This window comes from Mobula hypostoma, chromosome 3 (genome assembly GCF_963921235.1).
Source record: "Mobula hypostoma chromosome 3, sMobHyp1.1, whole genome shotgun sequence".
Classification (NCBI taxonomy): Eukaryota; Metazoa; Chordata; class Chondrichthyes; order Myliobatiformes; family Myliobatidae; genus Mobula; species Mobula hypostoma.
In genome coordinates, this window is record NC_086099.1 from 230,524,907 (window position 1) to 230,546,604 (window position 21,698).

At 45.4% G+C, this 21,698-nt stretch overlaps 1 protein-coding gene across 1 annotated transcript in view; it reads left to right on the forward strand.

Moving 5' to 3' along the window:
* Nucleotides 1-19,227, forward strand: part of LOC134344615 (fucolectin-4-like) — a 65,182-nt gene extending 45,955 nt beyond the window's left edge. The window contains exon 5 of the mRNA XM_063044730.1: nt 19,082-19,227. Coding sequence (XP_062900800.1) covers nt 19,082-19,223 — 142 coding nt within the window. The 3' untranslated portion in view covers nt 19,224-19,227. The remainder of the gene's footprint in view (nt 1-19,081) is intronic.
* Nucleotides 19,228-21,698: the final 2,471 nt, after the last annotated feature.

Genomic DNA, 21,698 nt, shown 5'->3' on the forward strand with positions numbered 1-21,698 from the left:
GGCTGTGTCTTCTGGACCCAGATCCACCCCCCCCCCCCCCCCCCCCCCCACCACAACACCATGGCAAATATTCTTCCCACATTACCCAGTCGCGGCTTTTCCACATTCGAAAGGTTTCAAGGAGATACCACCACCACCACCCCACTTCACACTTGTAAATTCCTGCGACTACAGACACAGAGGCATCAAACGTTCCTACTATAATAACCCTTTCATACCTGGAATCATCCTTGTGAACCTCTTGCAAGCCCACACTAAAGCCAGTACATCTTTTCTTAGATGAGGAGCCCAAAACTGTTCACAATACTGAAGCTGGTGCCTTATAAAGCCTCAGAATCACAACCCTGCTCTTGTATTCCAGACTACTTGAAATGAATATTAACATTGCATTTGCCTTCCTCACCATCGACTCAAGCTGCAAGTTAGCTGTTAGAACCTTCTGCGCAATGATACCCAAGCCTCTTTGCATCTCAGGTTTTTTCACTTTTCTCCCAGTTTAGAAAATAGTCCGCACATTTATTTCTACTACCAAAGTGTATAACCATGCATTTTCCAGCATTGAGTGTCCTTTGTCAATTTCTTGCCCATTCTCCCAATCTGTCTAAGACCTTCTGCAGCCTACCTGTTTCCTCAACACAACCTGCACCTCCAGCAATCTTTGTATCGTCTTCAAGCTTGGCAACAAAGCCATCTATTCTATCATCTAAATCACTGAAATATAGCATAAAAAGAAGCGATCCCAACACCAATCCATATGGAACATCACTAGTCACTGGTAGCCAACCAGAAAAAGGATCCTTTTATTCCCACTCGCTGCTTTGTACCAATCATCCAATGCTCTAACCATGCCAGTGACGTGTCCGTACTACCATAAACTCTTAATTTGGTAAGCAGCTTCATGTGTGCCACCTTGTCAAAGGCCTTCTGAAAGTCCAAGTATACAACATTAACTGCACCCATTTTATCTTTCCTACCTATAATCTCCTCAGGGAATTCCAACAGGACGGTCAGACAGGATTTTCCTTCAGGAAACCATTCTGACTTTGTCCTGTCTTCTCCTGTATCACCAAGTACCAGATAAAGTCGTCCATCGCAATTGATTCCAACATCTTCTCGACTATTGAGGTCAGGCTAACTGGGTAATAATTTCCTTTCTGGTGCCTTCCTCCTTTCTTAAAGAGTGCAATCACATTTTCAATGTTCCAGTCCTCTGGCACTATGCCAGTGCCCAATGATTTTTAAAAGATCATTAATAATGCCCCCCCCCCAAATCTCTACCGCTATCTCTTTCAGAACCATAAGGTGCAGTTCAGCAAATCTGTGTGACTTATGACCCCAAGGTTCAGTTTTTTGAGCACCACCTCCATTGTAACAGTAAGAGTGATACAAAATACTTATTAAGTTCATCTGCCACCTCTCTGTCCATTCTTATATCTGCGGCATCGTTTTCTAGCGGTCCTATATCCACTCTCATTTCTCTTTTATTTTTAGACCATAGTAGGTAGATAGCTGCAGCACTTTACAGGCCTTTCGGCCCACACGTTGTGCAGACCATGCAACCTACTCTATAAACTGCCTAGAATTACCCTACTGCATAGCCTTCTATTTTTCTTGAGTACCGTCTACCTATCTTATCTGCTTCTACCACTGTCATTGGCAGTACATTCCACGCACCCTCCACTCCCTGTGTGAAAACCTGACCCCTGGAAAGGGTAATATTCACAAGAATGATTCCAGGAATGAAAGGGTTACCGTATGAGGAACAATGGGCAGCTCTTGGGCTGTAAACCCTGGAGTTCAGGAGAATGAGGGGGGATATGATTGAAACATTCCGAATGTTAAAAGGCCTGAACAGATTAGATATGGCAAAGTTATTTCCCATGGTAGGGGATTCTAGGACAAGAGGGCACGTCTTCAGGATTGAAGGACGACCATTTAGAACAGAGCTGTGGAGAAATTGCTCTAGCCAGATCGTGTTAAATCTATGGAATTTGTTGCCACGAGCAGTTGTGGAGCCCAAGTCATTGGGTGCATTTAAGGCAGAGATAGATAGGTTCTTGATTAGCCAGGACATCAAAGGGTATGGTGTGAAGACATGGAGGTGGGGATGACTGGAAGAATTGGATCAGCCCATGATTGAATGGCGGAGCAGGCTCGCTGGGCCGAATGGCCTACTCCTGCTCCTATATCTTATGGTCTTATGGACGTCCCCACTGAACCTACTTCTATGCACCTTAAAACTGTGCCTCCTCGTGTTATCCACTTCAACCCTGGCAAAAAGCCTCTGGCTATCCACGCGACCAATGTCTCTCAACATCGCATACAGCTCTATCAGGTCACCTCCCATACTCCATCGCTCCAAGCAGAAAAGCCCAAGTTCACTCAACCTACTGTCATAAGCCATGCTCTCCAATCCAGGCAACATCCTTGTAAATATCCTCTGCACTCTTTCTATATTACCCACATTCTTCCTGTAGTTGAGGTGACCAGAAATGAACACGGTTCTCCAAGTGGGATATGATCAAGTTCTTACGTATTTGTGACATTACATCACGGTTCATGAACTCAATCGCTGGATTGATGAATGCCAAAGCACAATATGCCTTCTTAACAACACTGTCAACATGCGTAGCTCATTTGAGTGTTATATGGACGCGGACCCCAAGATCTCTCTGATCCTCCACATTACAGGAGTTTTACCATTAATACTATATACGCTCTTCAAATTTGACCTGCAAAAATGAACCACTTCACATTTATCTGGGTTGAACTCCGTCTACCACCTCTCAGCATAGGTATCAATGCACCACTGTAACTTCTGGCAACCCTCTAGCCCATCCACAGCACCAGCAAACCTACTAACCCACAATTCCACTTTTTCATCCAGGTCTTTTATAAAAAAAAACACAAAGTGGACGGGTCCCAGAACAGTCCCTACAGAACACCACTATTCACCGTCCTCCCTGCAGAATACGAACCATCTACACCGCCTTTTACCTTCTGTGGGCAAGCAAATACTTCATTCGCAAAGCAAAGTCTTCTTCGATCTCATGCCTCCTTACCTTCTGAAGGAGCCATGCATGGGGAATCTTATCAAATGCCTTACTGAAAACCACATACACTACATCCACTGCTCTACCTTCATTAATGTGCTTTGTTACAATTCAAATAATTCAATCAGGCTTGTAAGGCATGACCTGCCCCTGACAAAGCCATGCAGATTATCCCTAATTAGATTATTTCTCTCCAAATGTTCATAAATCCTGCCTCTCAGGATCTTCTCCAACAACTTTCCAACACCTAAGTCAGACTCAGTGGTCTATAATTTTTTGGATTAACTCTGCTTCTTTTCTTGAAGGAGTGAACAAGATTTTCAACCCTCCAATCCTCTGGTACTTCTTCCGTATCTATTGCTGATGCAAAAACCAACGCCAGAGGCTCAGCAATCTCCCCCCTCGCTTCCCGCAGTAGCCTGGGGTATATCTCGTCTGGTCCCGGCAACTTATCTAACTTAATGTTTTTCAAAAGCTCCAGCACATCCTCTTCCTTAATATCTATATGCTCAAGCTTTTCAGTCCACTGTAAGTCATCCTCATAGTTTCCAAGGTCCGTTTCCATGGTGAATACTGAAGCAAAGTGTTCATTAATTATCTCCGCTCCCTCCTCCGGCTCCATGCACACGCTTCCACTCTCGCACCCGATTGGTCCTGTTCTCACAAGCTCAACCTCTTGCTCTTCATATACTTGCAGAATGCCTCGGGGTTTTCCTCACTCCTGTTTGCCAAGGCCTTCCCATAACTTATCCTAGCTCTCCTAATTTCATAATCAGACTGCTTCATGACAACCTTGCAATTTTCTAGAACTCTATCAGTACCTAGTTTCTTGAATATTCCGTAATCTTTTCTGTTCATCTTAACTAGATTTTCCCCATCGTTTGTACACCATGGTCCTTTAACTCTACCATCCTTTCCCTGCCTCATAGGAACATACTTATGCAGAACGTCATGCATATGTTCCAGGTACTCCTGTTTGAGTACTGTTGGGGGGGACAGCTTACCCGGGGGAAGCGACAGTGGCCCTGCCTCCGGCACAGAGTCTGGCCCTGTAGCTCAGAAGGGTAGGGCAAGGAAGAGGAGGGCAGTTGTGATAGGGGACTCGATAGTAAGGGGGTCAGATAGGCGATTCTGTGGACGCAGTCCAGAGACTCGGATGGTAGTTTGCCTCCCTGGTGCCAGGGTCCGGGATATTTCTGATCGTGTCCAAGATATCCTGAAGTGGGAGGGTGAAGAGCCAGAGGTCGTGGTACATATAGGTACCAATGACATAGGTAGGAAAAGGGATGAGGTCCTGAAAGAAGAATATAGGGAGCTAGGAAGGGAGTTGAGAAAAAGGACCGCAAAGGTAGTAATCTCGGGATTACTGCCTGTGCCACGCGACAGTGAGAGTAGGAATGCGATGAGGTGGAGGATAAATGCGTGGCTGAGGAATTGGAGCAGGGGGCAGGGATTCAAGTTTTTGGATCATTGGGACCTCTTTTGGCGCAGGTGTGACCTGTACAAAAAGGACGGGTTACACTTAAATCCGAGGGGGACCAATATCCTGGCAGGGAGATTAGCGGGGGCTACTGAGGTGACTTTAAACTAGAATGGTTGGGGGGTGGGAATCAAATTAAAGCGGCTAGGTGTGAGGAGGTTAGTTCACAACAGAGGGATGGGAACCAGTGCAGAGAGACAGAGGGGTGTAAAGTGAGCGTAGAAGCAAAAAGTACAAAGGGGAAAAGTAAAAGTGGCAGGCCGACAAATCCAGGGCAAGCATTAAAAAGGGCTAAGAGAGTTGTAAAAGAGCGCCTGAAGGCTTTATGTGTCAATGCAAGGAGCATTCGTAATAAGGTGGATGAATTGAAAGTGCAGATTGTTATTAATGATTATGATATAGTTGGGATCACAGAGACATGGCTCCAGGCTGACCAGGGATGGGAGCTCAACGTTCAGGGATATTCAATATTCAGGAGGGATAGACACGAAGGAAGGGGAGGTGGGGTGGCGTTGCTGGTTAAAAAGGAGATTAACGCAATAGAAAGGAAGGACATAAGCCGGGAAGATGTGGAATCGATATGGGTAGAGCTGCGTAACACTAAGGGGCAGAAGACGCTGGTGGGAGTTGTGTACAGGCCACCTAACAGTAGTAGTGAGGTCGGAGATGGTATTAAACAGGAAATTAGAAATGTGTGCAATAAAGGAACAGCAGTTATAATGGGTGACTTCAATCTACATGTAGACTGGGTGAACCAAATTGGTAAAGGTGCTGAGGAAGAGGATTTCTTGGAATGTATGCGGGATGGTTTTTTGAACCAACATGTCGAGGAACCGACTAGAGAGCAGGCTATTCTGGACTGGGTTTTGAGCAATGAGGAAGGGTTAATTAGCGATCTTATCGTGAGAGGCCCCTTGGGTAAGAGTGACCATAATATGGTGGAATTCTTCATTAACATGGAGAGTGACGTAGTTAATTCAGAAACAAAGGTTCTGAACTTAAAGAGGGGTAACTTTGAAGGTATGAGACATGAATTAGCTAAGATAGACTGGCAAATGACACTTCAAGGATTGACGGTGGATATACAATGGCAGGCATTTAAAGGTTGCATGGATGAACTACAACAATTGTTCATCCCAGTTTGGCAAAAGAATAAATCAAGGAAGGTAGTGCACCCGTGGCTGACAAGAGAAATTAGGGATAGTATCAATTCCAAAGAAGTAGCATACAAATTAGCCAGAGAAAGTGGCTCACCTGAGGACTGGGAGAAATTCAGAGTTCAGCAGAGGAGGACAAAGGGCTTAATTAGGAAGGGGAAAAAAGATTATGAGAGAAAACTGGCAGAGAACATAAAAACGGACTGTAAAAGCTTTTATAGATATGTAAAAAGGAAAAGACTGATAAAGACAAGTGTAGGTCCCCTGCAAACAGAAACAGGTGAATTGATTATGGGGAGCAAGGACATGGCAGACCAATTGAATAATTACTTTGGTTCTGTCTTCACTAAGGAGGACATAAATAATCTTCCAGAAATAGTAAGGGACAGAGGGTCCAGTGAGATGGAGGAACTGAGCGAAATACATGTTAGTAGGGAAGTGGTGTTAGGTAAATTGAAGGGATTGAAGGCAGATAAATCCCCAGGGCCAGATGGTCTGCATCCCAGAGTGCTTAAGGAAGTGGCCCAAGAAATAGTGGATGCATTAGTGATAATTTTTCAAAACTCGTTAGATTCTGGACTAGTTCCTGAGGATTGGAGGGTGGCTAATGTAACCCCACTTTTTAAAAAAGGAGGGAGAGAGAAACCGGGGAATTATAGGCCGGTTAGCCTAACATCGGTGGTGGGGAAACTGCTGGAGTCAGTTATCAAGGATGTGATAACAGCACATTTGGAAAGCGGTGAAATGATCGGACAAAGTCAGCATGGATTTGTGAAAGGAAAATCATGTCTGACGAATCTCATAGAATTTTTTGAGGATGTAACTAGTAGAGTGGATAGGGGAGAACCAGTGGATGTGGTATATTTGGATTTTCAAAAGGCTTTTGACAAGGTCCCACATAGGAGATTAGTGTGCAAACTTAAAGCACACGGTATTGGGGGTAAGGTATTGGTGTGGGTGGAGAATTGGTTAGCAGACAGGAAGCAAAGAGTGGGAATAAACGGGACCTTTTCAGAATGGCAGGCGGTGACTAGTGGGGTACCGCAAGGCTCAGTGCTGGGACCCCAGTTGTTTACAATATATATTAATGACTTGGATGAGGGAATTAAATGCAGCATCTCCAAGTTTGCGGATGACACAAAGCTGGGTGGCAGTGTTAGCAGTGAGGAGGATGCTAAGAGGATGCAGGGTGACTTGGATAGGTTGGGTGAGTGGGCAAACTCATGGCAGATGCAATTTAATGTGGATAAACGTGAAGTTATCCACTTTGGTGGCAAAAATAGGAAAACAGATTATTATCTGAATGGTGGCCGATTAGGAAAAGGGGAGGTGCAACGAGACCTGGGTGTCATTATACACCAGTCATTGAAAGTGGGCATGCAGGTACAGCAGGCGGTGAAAAAGGCGAACGGTATGCTGGCATTTATAGCGAGAGGATTCGAGTACAGGAGCAGGGAGGTACTACTGCAGTTGTACAAGGCCTTGGTGAGACCACACCTGGAGTATTGTGTGCAGTTTTGGTCCCCTAATCTGAGGAAAGACATCTTTGCCATAGAGGGAGTACAAAGAAGGTTCACCAGATTGATTCCTGGGATGGCAGGTCTTTCATATGAAGAAAGACTGGATGAACTGGGCTTGTACTCGTTGGAATTTAGAAGATTGAGGGGGGATCTGATTGAAACGTATAAGATCCTAAAGGGATTGGACAGGCTAGATGCGGGAAGATTGTTCCCGATGTTGGGGAGGTCTAGAACGAGGGGTCACAGTTTGAGGATAGAGGGGAAGCCTTTTAGGACCGAGGTTAGGAAAAACTTCTTCACACAGAGAGTGGTGAATCAGTGGAATTCTCTGCCACAGCAAACTGTTGAGGCCAGTTCATTAGCTATGTTTAAAAGGAAGTTAGATATGGCCCTTGTGGCTACAGGGGTCAGGGGGTATGGAGGGAAGGCTGGGTTCTGAGTTGGATGATCAGCCATGATCATAATAAATGGCGGTGCAGGCTCGAAGGGCCGAATGGCCTACTCCTGCACCTATTTTCTATGTTTCTATGTTTCTATAACATTCGCCACATTTCTGCCGTGTATCTTCCTGAGATAATCAGCTCCCAATTTATGCTCCCAAGTTCCTGCCTAACAATATCATATTTCACTCCACCCCAATTAAATGTTCTGTCAAATTTTCAGCTGCTATCCTTCTCCAGGAACCCTTCCTGGACACACCTTACAAGCTCAACCCCATCTCTAAGGAGATGTCAGTTAATATTAGGAAAGTTATAATCTCCCATCACAACAACCCTATTATTATTGCACCATTCCGGAAAATGCCTCCCTATCTGAGACTCGATGTCCCTGTACTATTGGGGACTCTATGAAAAACATTCAGTGGAGTTATTGCCCTCTTCCTGTTTCTGACATCCACCCACACTAACTCAGTACACCATCCCTCCATGACTTCCTCCTTTTCTACAGCCGTGACACTATCCCTGATTGGCAATGCTATGCCCCCACCTCTTTGGCCTCACTCCATGTCCTTTTTGAAACATCTAAAGCCTGGGCCACAGCACCATTCCTGCCCAGACACCTTAGTCTGTGTAGTGGCCACAACGTTATTTTTCTACGTATTTATCTACGTTCTAAGTTCATCTGCCTTGTTTGTGATACCCCTTGCATTAGAATCTCAAACCATCAGGCTGAGTACCTCTTTGCTCTATCAACTGCCTATCCTTCCCCAGAAACTGCCTACAAGCTGTCTCTACATGTTCGCTAACCGCTCCATCATCAGCCTTTTCACTTCGGTTCCCATTCAACTGCAAATCTTTCACATGCTTGATAAAAGCTTTTGCTATCCACTTTGATATTGTTTGCAAGCTTGCATTCATATTTCACCTTTTCCCTGCGAATGGTTCTTTTAGTTGCTCAGTTCAGGTTTTTAAAAGCACTCTACCTTCCCACTAATATTTGCTTTGTTGTACGTCCTGTGTTTTGCTTTTGCATTAGCTTTGACTTCTTTTGTCAGCCACGGCTTTACTATTTTGTCATTAGAGTACTTCTTCGTTTTTCGAATATATCTATCCTGTACCTTCCCTATTTTCCCCAGAAACGAACGCCATTGCTACTCTGCTGTCATCCCTGCCAACATCTCTTTCCAATTTACATTGGCCAATTCCTCGCTCATACCACTGTAATTTCCTTCGCTCTACTATATCATATCTATTCTCTCCTTGTTAAATTTCAAGTTGAACTCAATCATATTGTAATCACTGCCTCCTAAGGATTCTTTTACCTTAACCTCCCTAATCATCTCCGGCTCTTTCGGTATCACCCAGTCCAGTATAGCGAATCCACTTGTAGGCTTAAAGACAAACTGCTCTTAATAGCTGTTTCGTAGGCATTCAACAAACTCACTCTCTTAATATCCATTACCAACCTAATTTTCCCAATCAACATTCTTGTTGAAATCCGCCATTTCCCCTTTGACACGCCTTTTTTTCTATTTCCCGTTATAATCTGTGATCCACATCTCAGCCCACCCAACCCACAAGGAGTCAACATCTTCTGAACCCATGTCACATCTATCTACTGATTTTATGCCATTCTTTACCAGCAGAGCCACTCCTTCCCCCTCTGCCTATGTTCTTATCCCTCCGATACAATGTTGAACCTTGGACATTCAGCTCCAAACTACAACCATCCTTCAGCCGCGATTCAGTGATGGCAACAACATCATACCTGACAATTTGTAATAGTGCAACAGGATCATCCACCTTATTTCTTATACTCCATGTGTTCATATTTAACACTTACAGGGCTGAGGAAGGGAAAAACAGAAATAAATAAAAGATAGCGTGCAACATAGATGATAGAAAGGACAGGCAGGAGATGAAGCATATTCACAGCCGGTGGGATGAGTTACAGGGCACAGAGGCGTGGTTCAGTTGAAACAGAAAGCAACAAATTCTGGACTGAAAATGTTATATTTGAATGCACGCACCTTAAGAAATAAAATGGGCGATCTTGAAATTCAGCTACAGATTGGCGAGTATGGCGTTGTAGCTATCTCTGAAACTTGGCTAAAAGATGGCTGCCATTGGGAGCTGAACGTCCAAGGATATACTGTGTACCGGAAAGACAGGTTAGTGGACGGAGGGGTTGGTGTGTCCCTGTCCCTATCTTTAAAAATATTGATGTCGGAAATACTGCGCAGGTATTTTCTGTATGGCAGTGAAGCTCTTCTCCGGATGTTCTGCGAGGTTCCTCAATTTCCTTCGTCTCATTGCCTGCCATCTGCCCCCTTTAAAGCGTGACCTGCGATTCTGTATTTTACTGTTAGAAGGCGTGTGATAGGGCATGAAGAATGAGCTGTAACACACATATTCTCTCTCTCTCTCTCTCTCTCTCTCTCTCTCTCTCTCTCTCTCTCTCTCTCTCTCTCTCCCCCCGCCATCTCTTCCCCCGCCCCCCGTCTCCGTCTCTCCTCTCTCTCTCTCTCTGTCTGATTCACACACACACACACACACACACACACACACACACACACGCACACACACACACGCACACACACACACGCACACCATGGGTTGTTCCAAACGAGTGGATTTCTACCGAATTCTCCCAGAATGCGAGGCTGATTCGAAACCAATGGAGTCATACATGCATACATCAATGCAGCACGGCGACAGGCCAGTTTGCCAAACGAGTTAATGACGATCGCAGTTAATGAGTCAATCCAATGTTCTGCTTTCCTAGAACATATATGGAACCCCAGTTTCTTTGGGCTGCTTAAATCGAGGGGGTACACATCGGGTGCCGCCAAATCAGTGAGATTGGGACGGCTCTCCCACCCCAAACTACGGTTTGTGTGAAAGTTGTGTAATTTGCTCCCCTGTTGCAACTCGGTGCCAATAAATGACAGACAGCACACTGCATACGATGAAAGGAATTATATTTATGAATGTTAACTTCAGGGTTAGTAAAGAAAAGAAAGAAGAAAAACAAAAAAAGGTTTATTATAATTAAACAGTCAAATGTGCACAAGTTGGAGTTCAGCTCTTCCAGACTCATATTCACCGATCCTCGATAGACCTCTGCACCTTGCTTCATGGAATCACGGTCCCCCAGCAGGTGGAATCGTACGACCGGTTCTCTCCAGCGTCTTCTCTCTTCATCTCCCGCCGAACAAAAAGCCCAGCTGACACCAGTGTCAGGCACTCAAAAATACCCACTCCCCTAACTGGATGGCTCACATTCCAAAGCACCTGTTATCTCTATCCATAACCGAAACACTGCTTCTACAAAAAGACCATCACGTTAGCAGTGAAATCTTCACCACGGCATTACATAGAACACCACAGCACAATACAGGGCCTTCCACACATGATGCTGTACCGATCTTTTAATCTGACTTCAAGATCAATCTACTCCTAATACATAGTCCTTCATTTTCGATCACCTGTGTGCCTATCTAAGAGATTATTAAATGCCCCTCAAACATCTGCCTCTACCACCACCACTGGCAAGGCAATCTACACTCTCACCATCCTCTCTGTAAGATAAATTACCTGTGATATCTACCCACTCTCCCGTACTTTCTGACAATCACCTTAACATATTTAAGAAGAGGATGCGCTGGAGCTTTTGGAAAGTATCAAGTTAGATAAGTCACCGGGAACGGACGGGATGTACACCCAGGCTGCTGTGAGAGGTGAGGCAGGAGATTGCTGAGCCTCTGGCGATGATTTTTGCATCATCAATGACGATGCGAGAGGTTCCGGAGGATTGGAGGGTTGCGGATGTTGTTCCCTTGTTCAAGGAAACGAGTAGGGGTAGCCCAGGAAATATAGACAGTAAGTCTTACTTCAGTGGTTGGTAAGTTGATGGAGAAGATACTGAGACGCAGGATTTATGAACATTTGGAAAGATATAATATGATTAGGAATAGTCAGCATGTCTTTGTCAAGGGCAGGTCGCGCCTTACGAGCCTGATTGAATTTTGTGAGGATATGTAACTAAACACATTGATGAAAGAAGAGCAGAGGTTGTAGTGTATATAAATTTCAGCAAGACATTTGATAAGGTACCCGATGTAAGTCTTATCGAGAAAGTGAGGAGGCATGGGATCCAAGGGGACATTGCTTTGTGGATCCAGAACGGGCTTGCCTACAGAAGGCAAAGAGTAGGTTTAGACAGGTCATCCGCTTGGCGGCCGGAGACCAGTGCTGTGCCTCAGAGATCTGTTCTGGGACCCCTACGCTTTGTGATTTTTATAAATGACTTGGATGAGGAAGCGGAGGGATGGGTTAGCAAATTTGCTGATGACACAAAGGTTGAGGATGTTGTGGATAGTGTGAAGGGCTGTCAGAGGTTACAGGGTGACATTGATAGGATGCAAAACTGTGCTGATAAGTGGCAGATGGAGTTCAACCCTTATAAGTGTGAGGTGGTTCATTTTGATAGGTCAAATATGATGGCAGAATATTGCATTAATGGCAAGACTCTTGGCAGTGTGGAGGATCATCGGGATCTTCGGATCTGAGTCCATAAGACATTCAAAGCTGCTATGCAGGTTGTCTTTGTGGTTAAGAAGGCATACAGTGCATTGGCCTTCTTCAATCGTGGGATTGAGTTTAAGAGCCAAGAGGTAATGTTGTAGCTATATAGGACCATGGTCAGACCCCACTTGGAATACTGTGCTCAATTCTGATCGCCTCACTACAGGAAGGACGTGGAAACCATAAAAATGGTGCAGAGAAGATTTACAAGGATGTTGTCTGGTTTGGGGAGCATGCTTTATGAGAATAGGTTGAGTGAACTTGGCCTTTTCTCCTTGGAGCGACGGAGGATCAGAAGTGACCTAATAGAGGTGTACAAGATTATAAGAGGCATTGATCGTGTGGAGAGTCCGAGGCTTTTTCCCAGGGCTAAAATGGCTAACATGAGAGGGCACGGTTTTAAGGTGCTTGGAAGTAGGTACAGAGGAGATGTCAGGGTTAAGTTTTTTAAGTAGAGAGTGGTGCGTGTGTGGAATGGGCTGCCGCTGGCGATGGTGGAGGGAGAAATGATAGGGTCTTTTCAGAGACTCCTGGATAAGTACATGGAGCTTAGAAAAACTGAGAGCTATGGGTAAGCCTACGTAGTTCTAAGGTAAGGACATGTTCGGTACAGCTTTGTGTGCCGAAGGGCTGTATTTTACCATAGGTTTCCTATGTTTCTATGTTTCTATTAAGAACCAGAACTGAATGTAATACTCCATATGCTGCCTCACAAGTTTTTATAAGCTTGCAAGATTACTTCCTGGCTTTTGACCTCAATGCCTTGACTAATGCAAAAATATGGCATACATGCCATATTCGTTTTTTATCACCTCATCAACCTGTGTAGCCACTTTCAGGGAGCTAAGAACTTGGACCCCTAGATGCCTTTGCTCTTCAACACTGCTAAGGCTCTTGCCAGTGTACTGTCTCTACATTTGACCTACCGAGGTGCAACATTTCACACTTACCCTTGTTAAACTCCATTTGCCATTTATCTGTCCACATCTGCAAATGTTTTATATCCCGCCGTATTCTTTGTCAGTCTTCTACGTTACCACACCATCACCAAGCTTCGTATCATCTGCAAACTGACTAACCCACCCTTGGACATTTCCATTTAGTGATTTATAAACATCGCAAACAGTACAGGTCCCAGTGGACATCACTGCGTAGCACCACTAATCAGAACTCCCTATAATTACTGCCTTCCAGCAGTACCTTCTGCCTTCTATGTGCAAGCCAGTTCTCAATCCAAACGGCTAATTCAACATGGATACCATGCATCTTAGTCTTCTGGATTGGACTCCTATGAAGCGCGTTGTCAAACACCTTCCTAAAATCTATGCATATAACTTCCGCAGCTCTACCTCCAACAATCATCCTTCTCGGCCGTGAAAACAAAAACTCAACCACGTTAGTAGGACATGACTTAGCCTGCACAAAGCCATGCGTGCTCTAGGCCATGGTTTTTCAAATGCTCAGAAATCCTATCCCAAAAAATTTTCTCCTGTAATTTTTCTACCACGAATGTGAGATTGGATGGTCTATAATTTCCCTGACTTAAGGTAATAGAGTTCGTGACAACACTAGCTACTTTCCAGTCCTTCGGGACCTCGCCTGTGGCGAGAGACGACTCAATGACATTGGTCAAGGCCCCAGTAATCTCTTCACTTGCCTCTATCAATAACCTGGGGTATATGCCATCAGACCCAGGGAACTTAGGGAACTTAATTTTCTTTAAGACACTTAACACTACACCTTTCTTTACTTCGATATGCCCTACTATATTAATACTCTCGGCATTGATATCTCTGTACACGTCCTTCTACTTGGTAAATACAGATGTAATGTACTTATGAAGGGCCTTGTCCACAGGCTCCACATCCAAGCAGATATTCCCACCTTTATCCTTGATTGGTCCTACCTTCTCCCGAGTTATCCTATTGGTCCTGATGTATGCATAGAATGTCTGGGATTCTCGTTAATCGGACTCTGTCTCTGTCTTTCCTAATTCCCTGCTTGAGTCCTTTTGTGGCTTCTTTGTAATCCACGAAGGAACTGTTTTATTTTGACTTCCTAAGACTTACATACTTCTCTTTTCCTTGTTGAGTAAATTCATCAATGCCCTCGACATCCAATGTTCTCTTAAACACAAAATAATCTGCAGATGCTGGGGTCAAAGCAACATAAAATAATCTGTGGCGAAGGGTTCCGGCCCGAAACGTCGACCGATCTTTTCCACGGATGCTGCCCGACCTGCTGAGTTCCTCCAGCAATACTCTCTTACTTTGCCATCCCTGTCCTTTCTCTGACCAGAATATATCTGTCCTTTCTTCTGCGCCCTCCACGTGTGAGATGTGGACTTGCCCAAAAATAGCTGCTCCTGAATAATTCTCCCTTATTCTTGCCTAATGTTCGCGTACTTTGCCCTGCTACAGTTTAATACTTTGGCATAAGGTCCATTCTTTACTTGTCTTTGTGGAACAATTCTATCCAGAGTATCTTGTATGTGCTTCGGATACAACTCCATATTTCTGCTCTGCATTTGCTTCAAAACATCTGTTCCAAATTTACATTCCCATGTACCTGTCAAATACCTTTGTAGTTAGACCTCCGCAGTTAAATATTCTCCCAAACCCTCTGTCCCTATGTTTGCCAATATCTGTGCTAATGTTCAGAACGTTGTGCCACTATCTCAGAAATTCTCGCCAAATGAAATATTTTTGTCTGAACATGTTTTGCGTTGAACAAAATCCAATATAACCACTTCTTGAGTAGGCCTATTCACTCTTGTGTCAAGATTCCTTCCTGGACACGCGAATTCTGCCCCATCAAAACCTGCTGCACTATTGCACCAAATTGTGTTAGGCAAGTTGAAGACTTCCATGACTGTAACTCTAATATTGGTGCACCTTTCCCAAATATGCCCATTTATCCTCTCTTCGGTGTCCCTGTTGCTTTTGGGGTGAGTATGGGGTGGTGGAGCATTGGGTCTTAGAATACGCCCAGTAGAATTATATAACGCAAGTGTTTGAGTCCCATGTGCTCATTCCTGTAAGTTGATAGTGCATGCGTATTATCGGCAAGAACATGCAATTCTCAGCAGCTTGCATACAAAGAATGTAACACGCATGCACACAATCCATGTACTCATTCCACCGATTAGCAAAGACGAAGAAACATAAGACAGGGAAAGCGGAGCAGACCCTGTTGGAGTGGTCCAGTGTTAAAGTGGGGGGTTTTGCCTCATCAGGCTTGGGTGAGATATGTATCCGGTAAATTTTTCTTCATCCTTGTTGTATTCTTTGTGTGATATATGGGAACTCTGGGAGACCTCCAGCCTCCAGAGTAACCAGATCTGCACCAGGTGTATCGAGCTGCAGCTCCTCGGAGAACGTGTTAAGGAACTGGAGCTGCAGCTCAGTGACCTGCGACTCATGCGGGAAACTGAAGAGATGATAGATAGGAGCTGCAGGAAGTTAGTCACCCCTAAGTAGTAGGAGGCAGGAAAGTGGCGGACTGTCAGGGAGAGGAATAGCAAGTTTCTGTAATGAGCAGAAGAAGGGCTGGCACAATAGCGTACTTGTCAGCAGCACCTATCAAACCGGGTTCAATTCCCGCCACTTCCTGTAAGGAATTTTGTACAGTCTCCCGGTGACCGCGGGGCTTTCCCCCTGGTGCTCTAGTTTCCCTCCACAGTCCCAAGGGTACGGGTTGGGAGGTTAATTGGGCATTATAAATTGTCCTGACATTAGACTAGGATTAAATTGGGAGATTTAATCCTAGGTAGCTTGGCCGAATGTCTGAAAGGGTCAATACCACACCGTATCACAGTAAATAAACAAACAAGCAAATGAATGGATAAGTAAATGAATGAATGAATCAATCAATCAATCAATGCATGATTGAATGAATAAATAAGTAGATAGAGAGATTGATGCATAGATGCCTATATAGAGAGATAGGTAGATAGATAAACAAACAAATAGAAATATAGATAGATAGATAGAAAGACAGAAAGACAGACAGACAGATAGATAGATAGATAGATAGATAGATAGATAGATAGATAGATAGATAGATAGATAGATAGACAGACAGACAGATAGATAGATAGATAGATAGACAGAGAAATAGATAGACAGACAGAGAGAGGGAGAAATAAAACCGTGTTTTCACGTACTAATCCTGTCACAGTGGTGGCGCTGGTGGCGGACCCAAATGCAAGACACAGATACTGAAATACAAGGAACAGGACTTAACCAGATTCGGGACGTGACAGGATACAGACAAGGAGCAGGGACAAGAACGCAAACTAGGGTTTGCACCCCGAGCCAGAGACTGAACAAGGACCCACAACCTGGGTCTTGCCTCGGGCGTGGGCCCCAGAACCAGGCATGGACATGACATGACTGCACTACTGGAGGCAGGGATCTTGAGGCTTGAGGCTTGGAGACAGGCTTGGGACTTGAGGCCTGAGGCTTGGAGACAGGCTTGGGATCTTGAGGCTAGAGGCTTGGAAACAGGCTTGGGGTCTTGAGGCCTGAGTCTTGGAGACAGTCTTGGGGTCTTGAGGCCTGAGGCTTGGAGACAAGCTTGGAATCTTGAGGCTAGAGGCTTGGAAACAGGCTTGGGGTCTTGAGGCTTGAGGCTTGGAGACAGGCTTGGGGTCTTGAGGCTTGAGGCTTGAGGCTTGGAGACAGGCTTGGGATCTTGAGGCTAGAGGCTTGGAGACAGGCTTGGGGTCTTAAGGCTAGAGGCTTGGAGGCAAGCTTGGGATCTTGAGGCTTGAGGCTTGGAGGCAGGCTTGGGGTATTGAGGCTTGAAGCTTGGAGACAGGCTTGGGATCTTGAAGCTTGAGCTTGGAGGCAGGCTTGAGGTCTTGATGCTTGGCTCTTGGTCTCGAGGCCTGCAGGCTGGGGTCTTGGTCTCGAGGCCTGCAGGCTGGGGTCTTGGTCTTGAGGCCTGCAAGCTGGGGTTTTGGTCTTGAGGCCTGCATGCTGGGGTCTTCGTTTTGAGTCCTCCAGGCTGGAGTCTTGGGTCTTGGGTCTAGGGTACTTCGAGGCTTGGGTATGGCCTCCGAGCCAGAGACTGGGCAAGGACCCAGAACCTGGGACTTGACTCGGGCTCGGACTCCAGAACTAGGCGAGGACAAGACGAGGCTACAGGACTGGACATGGCTTGGGTGTGGAACTCCTGGGTAGGGCGAGACGCAAGGACAGGTAAAGGCACATGGACAGGACTCGGATAGGAATGGACTTGACACTGGACTTGAGCCTTGGACTGGAAGAGGCAGCAGCACGGAACACAAAGCCGGGACCCCTCCTTGGGAAGAGGACGTAGGGCCGGGACTCATACACAGAACACTGAACATGACGAGACGGATCCCAACACAAGGTGGCGGCAAACGGACGGACCCACATAGCAAAGGTGTGGACACAGAGACAGATCCCAACACTAGGTAGCGGCAAACGGCCAGTCTTACCTAGCGAAGGCGTGGACACAGAGAGACAATTCCACACAACGAAAGACATTTCCTTATCTTGACCTAACAGGGCTCCGTTCTTGCTCCAGCAGTAAAACTTTAGCAATACAGGCAGGGTATACAGGCGGGGTATCCAGTCTAGGGGAGCAGGCAGAGAGTCAGTTGAGGTATCCAGGCAGAGAGTCGGGTGAGTGGGGAAAGACAAGGAGGGGAACAGAACAGTCCAGCACGGAATCCCTGATTTGCAGAGGTATTCATGTCTCAGCCCTAAAACGAGAAACATGTGCCCACAAACAGAAGCAAGGGAAAACCACAAACCCCGGAACGGATCTTGAACCAGAACAGGGACTTCACGGACCGGAGTAGGACAAATCCATACGCTACAGTTATCACACTTGTTTTAATATTACATCTGCAAACTTATGACGTCATAAATTGCACAACTTTTCGCCCATGTCATCGACATATCAAGCAGCAGAAGTCCTGGTGGAGATATGTGCAGTAAGCCGGTACTCAGAGAACCTCAGACCGAACAAGCCTCACAGGCCACTGCTTTCCGATCTTCATGGACTAACTAATTTTGAATCTAATCGGCCAAGTTGCCGTGGATCTCATGCATCTCGATTTTTGGATGTGCTCGAGGAGGGAGCTTAACCGTCTTCCTAAGATCCAGCCGCAACTCCGCTTTTATCAGTCAGCTTCTTCATCTCCTTGAAACCATCAGTCAAGTTAGTAACACAACACCTTCCCCGAACAAAGCCATGCTGACTGTCGCTAATTAGACAAGGGTTTCCCATTTTCTCACAAATTCTAACTCGAGGAGTACTCTCCAAAAAACTCACAAAAAAAGAAGCGAGAACCACGGATCTATAGTTTCAAGTATTATCCCTGTTTCCCTGCTTGAATAATAGAACAGTATTACCTGATCTCCAATCCTCTGCAGCCTTGCCCGAGACTAGAAGGGACCCAACGATTTTGTTCAAGGCCCCATAAATATAATCTCTTGCCACACCCAATAAACTGAGTCATATCCCATCAGGCCCTGGGGAAATACAGATCTTAATGTGCTTTCGGAGAACCATGTTATATTCCTCTTTGAGTAGAGCCATCAGAGGGGTTGTGTTCATGTGTGAATCCTGTCTGGGAGCGGAGATCTGGACTGTTTCTATATGAGCAGTGTAGCCTGTGCCTGGGTCGCTGTGGTGGGCATCACTGAACGGTATCTGTCTGTGGGTGGTCTGTGTGTTAGTCTCTTTGGTTAGGTCTCGGTGAGGGGACCGTTATTGGGGTTTCCCGGGCAACTGATTCGCGGCCTGGGACCGAGAGTGACTTTGTGACTACCTCCATTTACTGAACACTGTGGCATTTTTGTTCCAGCTGTGGAGTGATCAGTTCTCTGGGATGCGGAGAAACCGCCGTTCTACTATGCCATGACACACCCGGATCGACTGTCACCGTGGTCCTGGGTGGCCACGGCATCCTGACCCTGTGCGAGGTTGAGGTGTACGTGCGTGAATAAAACTGTGAACCATCTACTTCCCAGCGTGTCGCTCTTGATTTACAGTTCGGCGCTCACGCTGGGTGACCAGAACACTCGGTACTCCTGTCCCGGTGGGAGGAGGACGGAAGGTGGTGGGTGGGATAAGGTGGGATTGGTAGGAAATGGGAAGGGGACAGTCGCCCTTGTTAAACGTCACTCCCGTGCTCCAAATCCCGCCAGATAAGAAGGCTAGCGTTTCCACATGGTATTACAGGAAACATGCTGTCACAGACGGAAGATTGACTAAGAGTGGAAATAAAGGGGAATTTTTTGGGTTGGATGTCGGACACTGAGGATGTTCCATAGTGGTCAGGTTTCGATGGCTTCTTTCACGTTATATGTCAAAGATCTGGATGACGTTTCCTGCACAGTCATAGTCATAGTCATAGTCATACTGTATTGATCCCGGGGCAAATCGGTTTTCGTTACAGTTGCACCATAAATAATAAATAGTAATAGAACCATAAATAGTTAAATAGTAATATGTAAATTATGCCAGAAATTTATGAAATAAGTCCAGGACCAGCCTATTGGCTCAAGGTGTCTGACGCTCCAAGGTAGGAGTTGTAAAGTTTGATGGCCACAGGCAGGAATGACTTCCTATGACACTCAGTGCTGCATCTCGGTGGAATGAGTCTCTGGCTGAATGTACTCCTGTGCCCATCCAGTACATTATGTAGTGGATGGGAGACATTGACCAAGATGGCATGCAACTTAGACAGCGTCCTCTTTTCAGACACCACCGTGAGAGAGTCCAGTTCCATCCCCACAACATCACTGGCCTTACGAATGAGTTTGTTGATTCTGTTGGTGTCTGTTACCCTCAGCTTGTTGCCCCAGCACAAAACAGCAAACATGATAGCACTGGCCACCACAGACTCGTGACACAGATTCGTCTCATCATTCAAAAACATACAACTGAATTAGCCCATTCTCCCCATATAATGTCCATATCCTTCCATTTCCTGTACATTTATGTCGGACTCTCATAATATTATAAACTAATATCAGTCTCCACCGCCCTAGAGAAAACAATCCGACTTTGCTGCAGCTCTCCTAATGGTGTTATGTTTATATTGTACAACATGCACGTAATCCAGGCAGCATCGCCGTAAATCACTTCGATATTCTCCAAAACTTGCATAACCTCCGAATAGCAAGAAGATCCGAACTTAATACAATACTCCAAATGAAGCCGAATTACACTTTTATAAATCTGTAACATAATTTGAACTCAAATGCTCAACAGGAAAGGGAAGTATACCATATGTGCAGCTACATTCTGTGAACAATCAAATTTCAACGTAAATATAAACATAGAAACATAGAAAACCTACATCACAATGTGGGCTCTTCGGCTCACAAAGCTGTGCCAAACATGTCCTTACCTTAGGACTCGCTAGGCTTACCCATAGCTCTCTATTTTTCTAAGCTCCATCTACCTATCCAGGAGTCTCTTAAAAGACCGTAACCTATCCGCCTCCACCACCGTCACTGGCAGCCCATTCCCCGCATTCACCACTCTCTGCTTAAAAAAAACTTACCGCTGACATCTTCTCTGTACCTGCTTTCAAGCACCTTAAAACTGTGCCCCCTCATGTTAGCCCTTTTAGCTCTGGGAAAAAGCCTCTGACTATCCAAACGATCTCTCATCATTTAATACATCTCTATCAGCTCACTGCTCCATCATACGCCGTTCCACATCCTTCCTGTAGTGAGCTGACCAGAACTGAGCACAGTACTCCAAGTGGGGTCTGACCAGGGTCCTATATAGCTGCAACATTACCTCTCGGTTCTTTAACTCAATCGCACAGTTGATGAACCCAATACACCGTACGTCTTCTTAAATGCACAGTTAACCTGCTCAGCAGCTTTGAATGTCCTATGAACTCAGACCCAAAGATCCCTCTGATACTCCACACTGCCAAGAGTCTCACCATTAATACTATATCGTGCCATCATATTTGACCAACCAAAATGAACCAACTCACACTTACATAGAAACCATAGAAACTACAGCACAGAAACAGGCCTTTTGGCCCTTCCTGGCTGTGCCGAACCATTTTCTGCCTAGTCCCACTGACCTGCACACGGACCATATCCCTCCATACACCTCCCACCCATGTATCTGTCCAATTTTTTCTTAAATGTTAAAAAAGAACCCGCATTTACCACCTCATCTGGCAGCTCATTCCATACTCCCACCACTCTCTGTGTGAAGAAGCCACCCGCCTAATGTTCCCTTTAAACCTTTACCCCCTCACCCTTAACCCATGTCCTCTGTTTTTTTTCTCCCCTTGCCTCAGTGGAAAAAGCCTGCTTGCATTCACTCTATCTATACCCATCATAATTTTATATACCTCTATCAAATCTACCCTAATTCTTCTACGCTCCAGGGAATAAAGTCCTAACCTATTCCACCTTTCTCTGTAACTGAGTTTCTCAAGTCCTGGC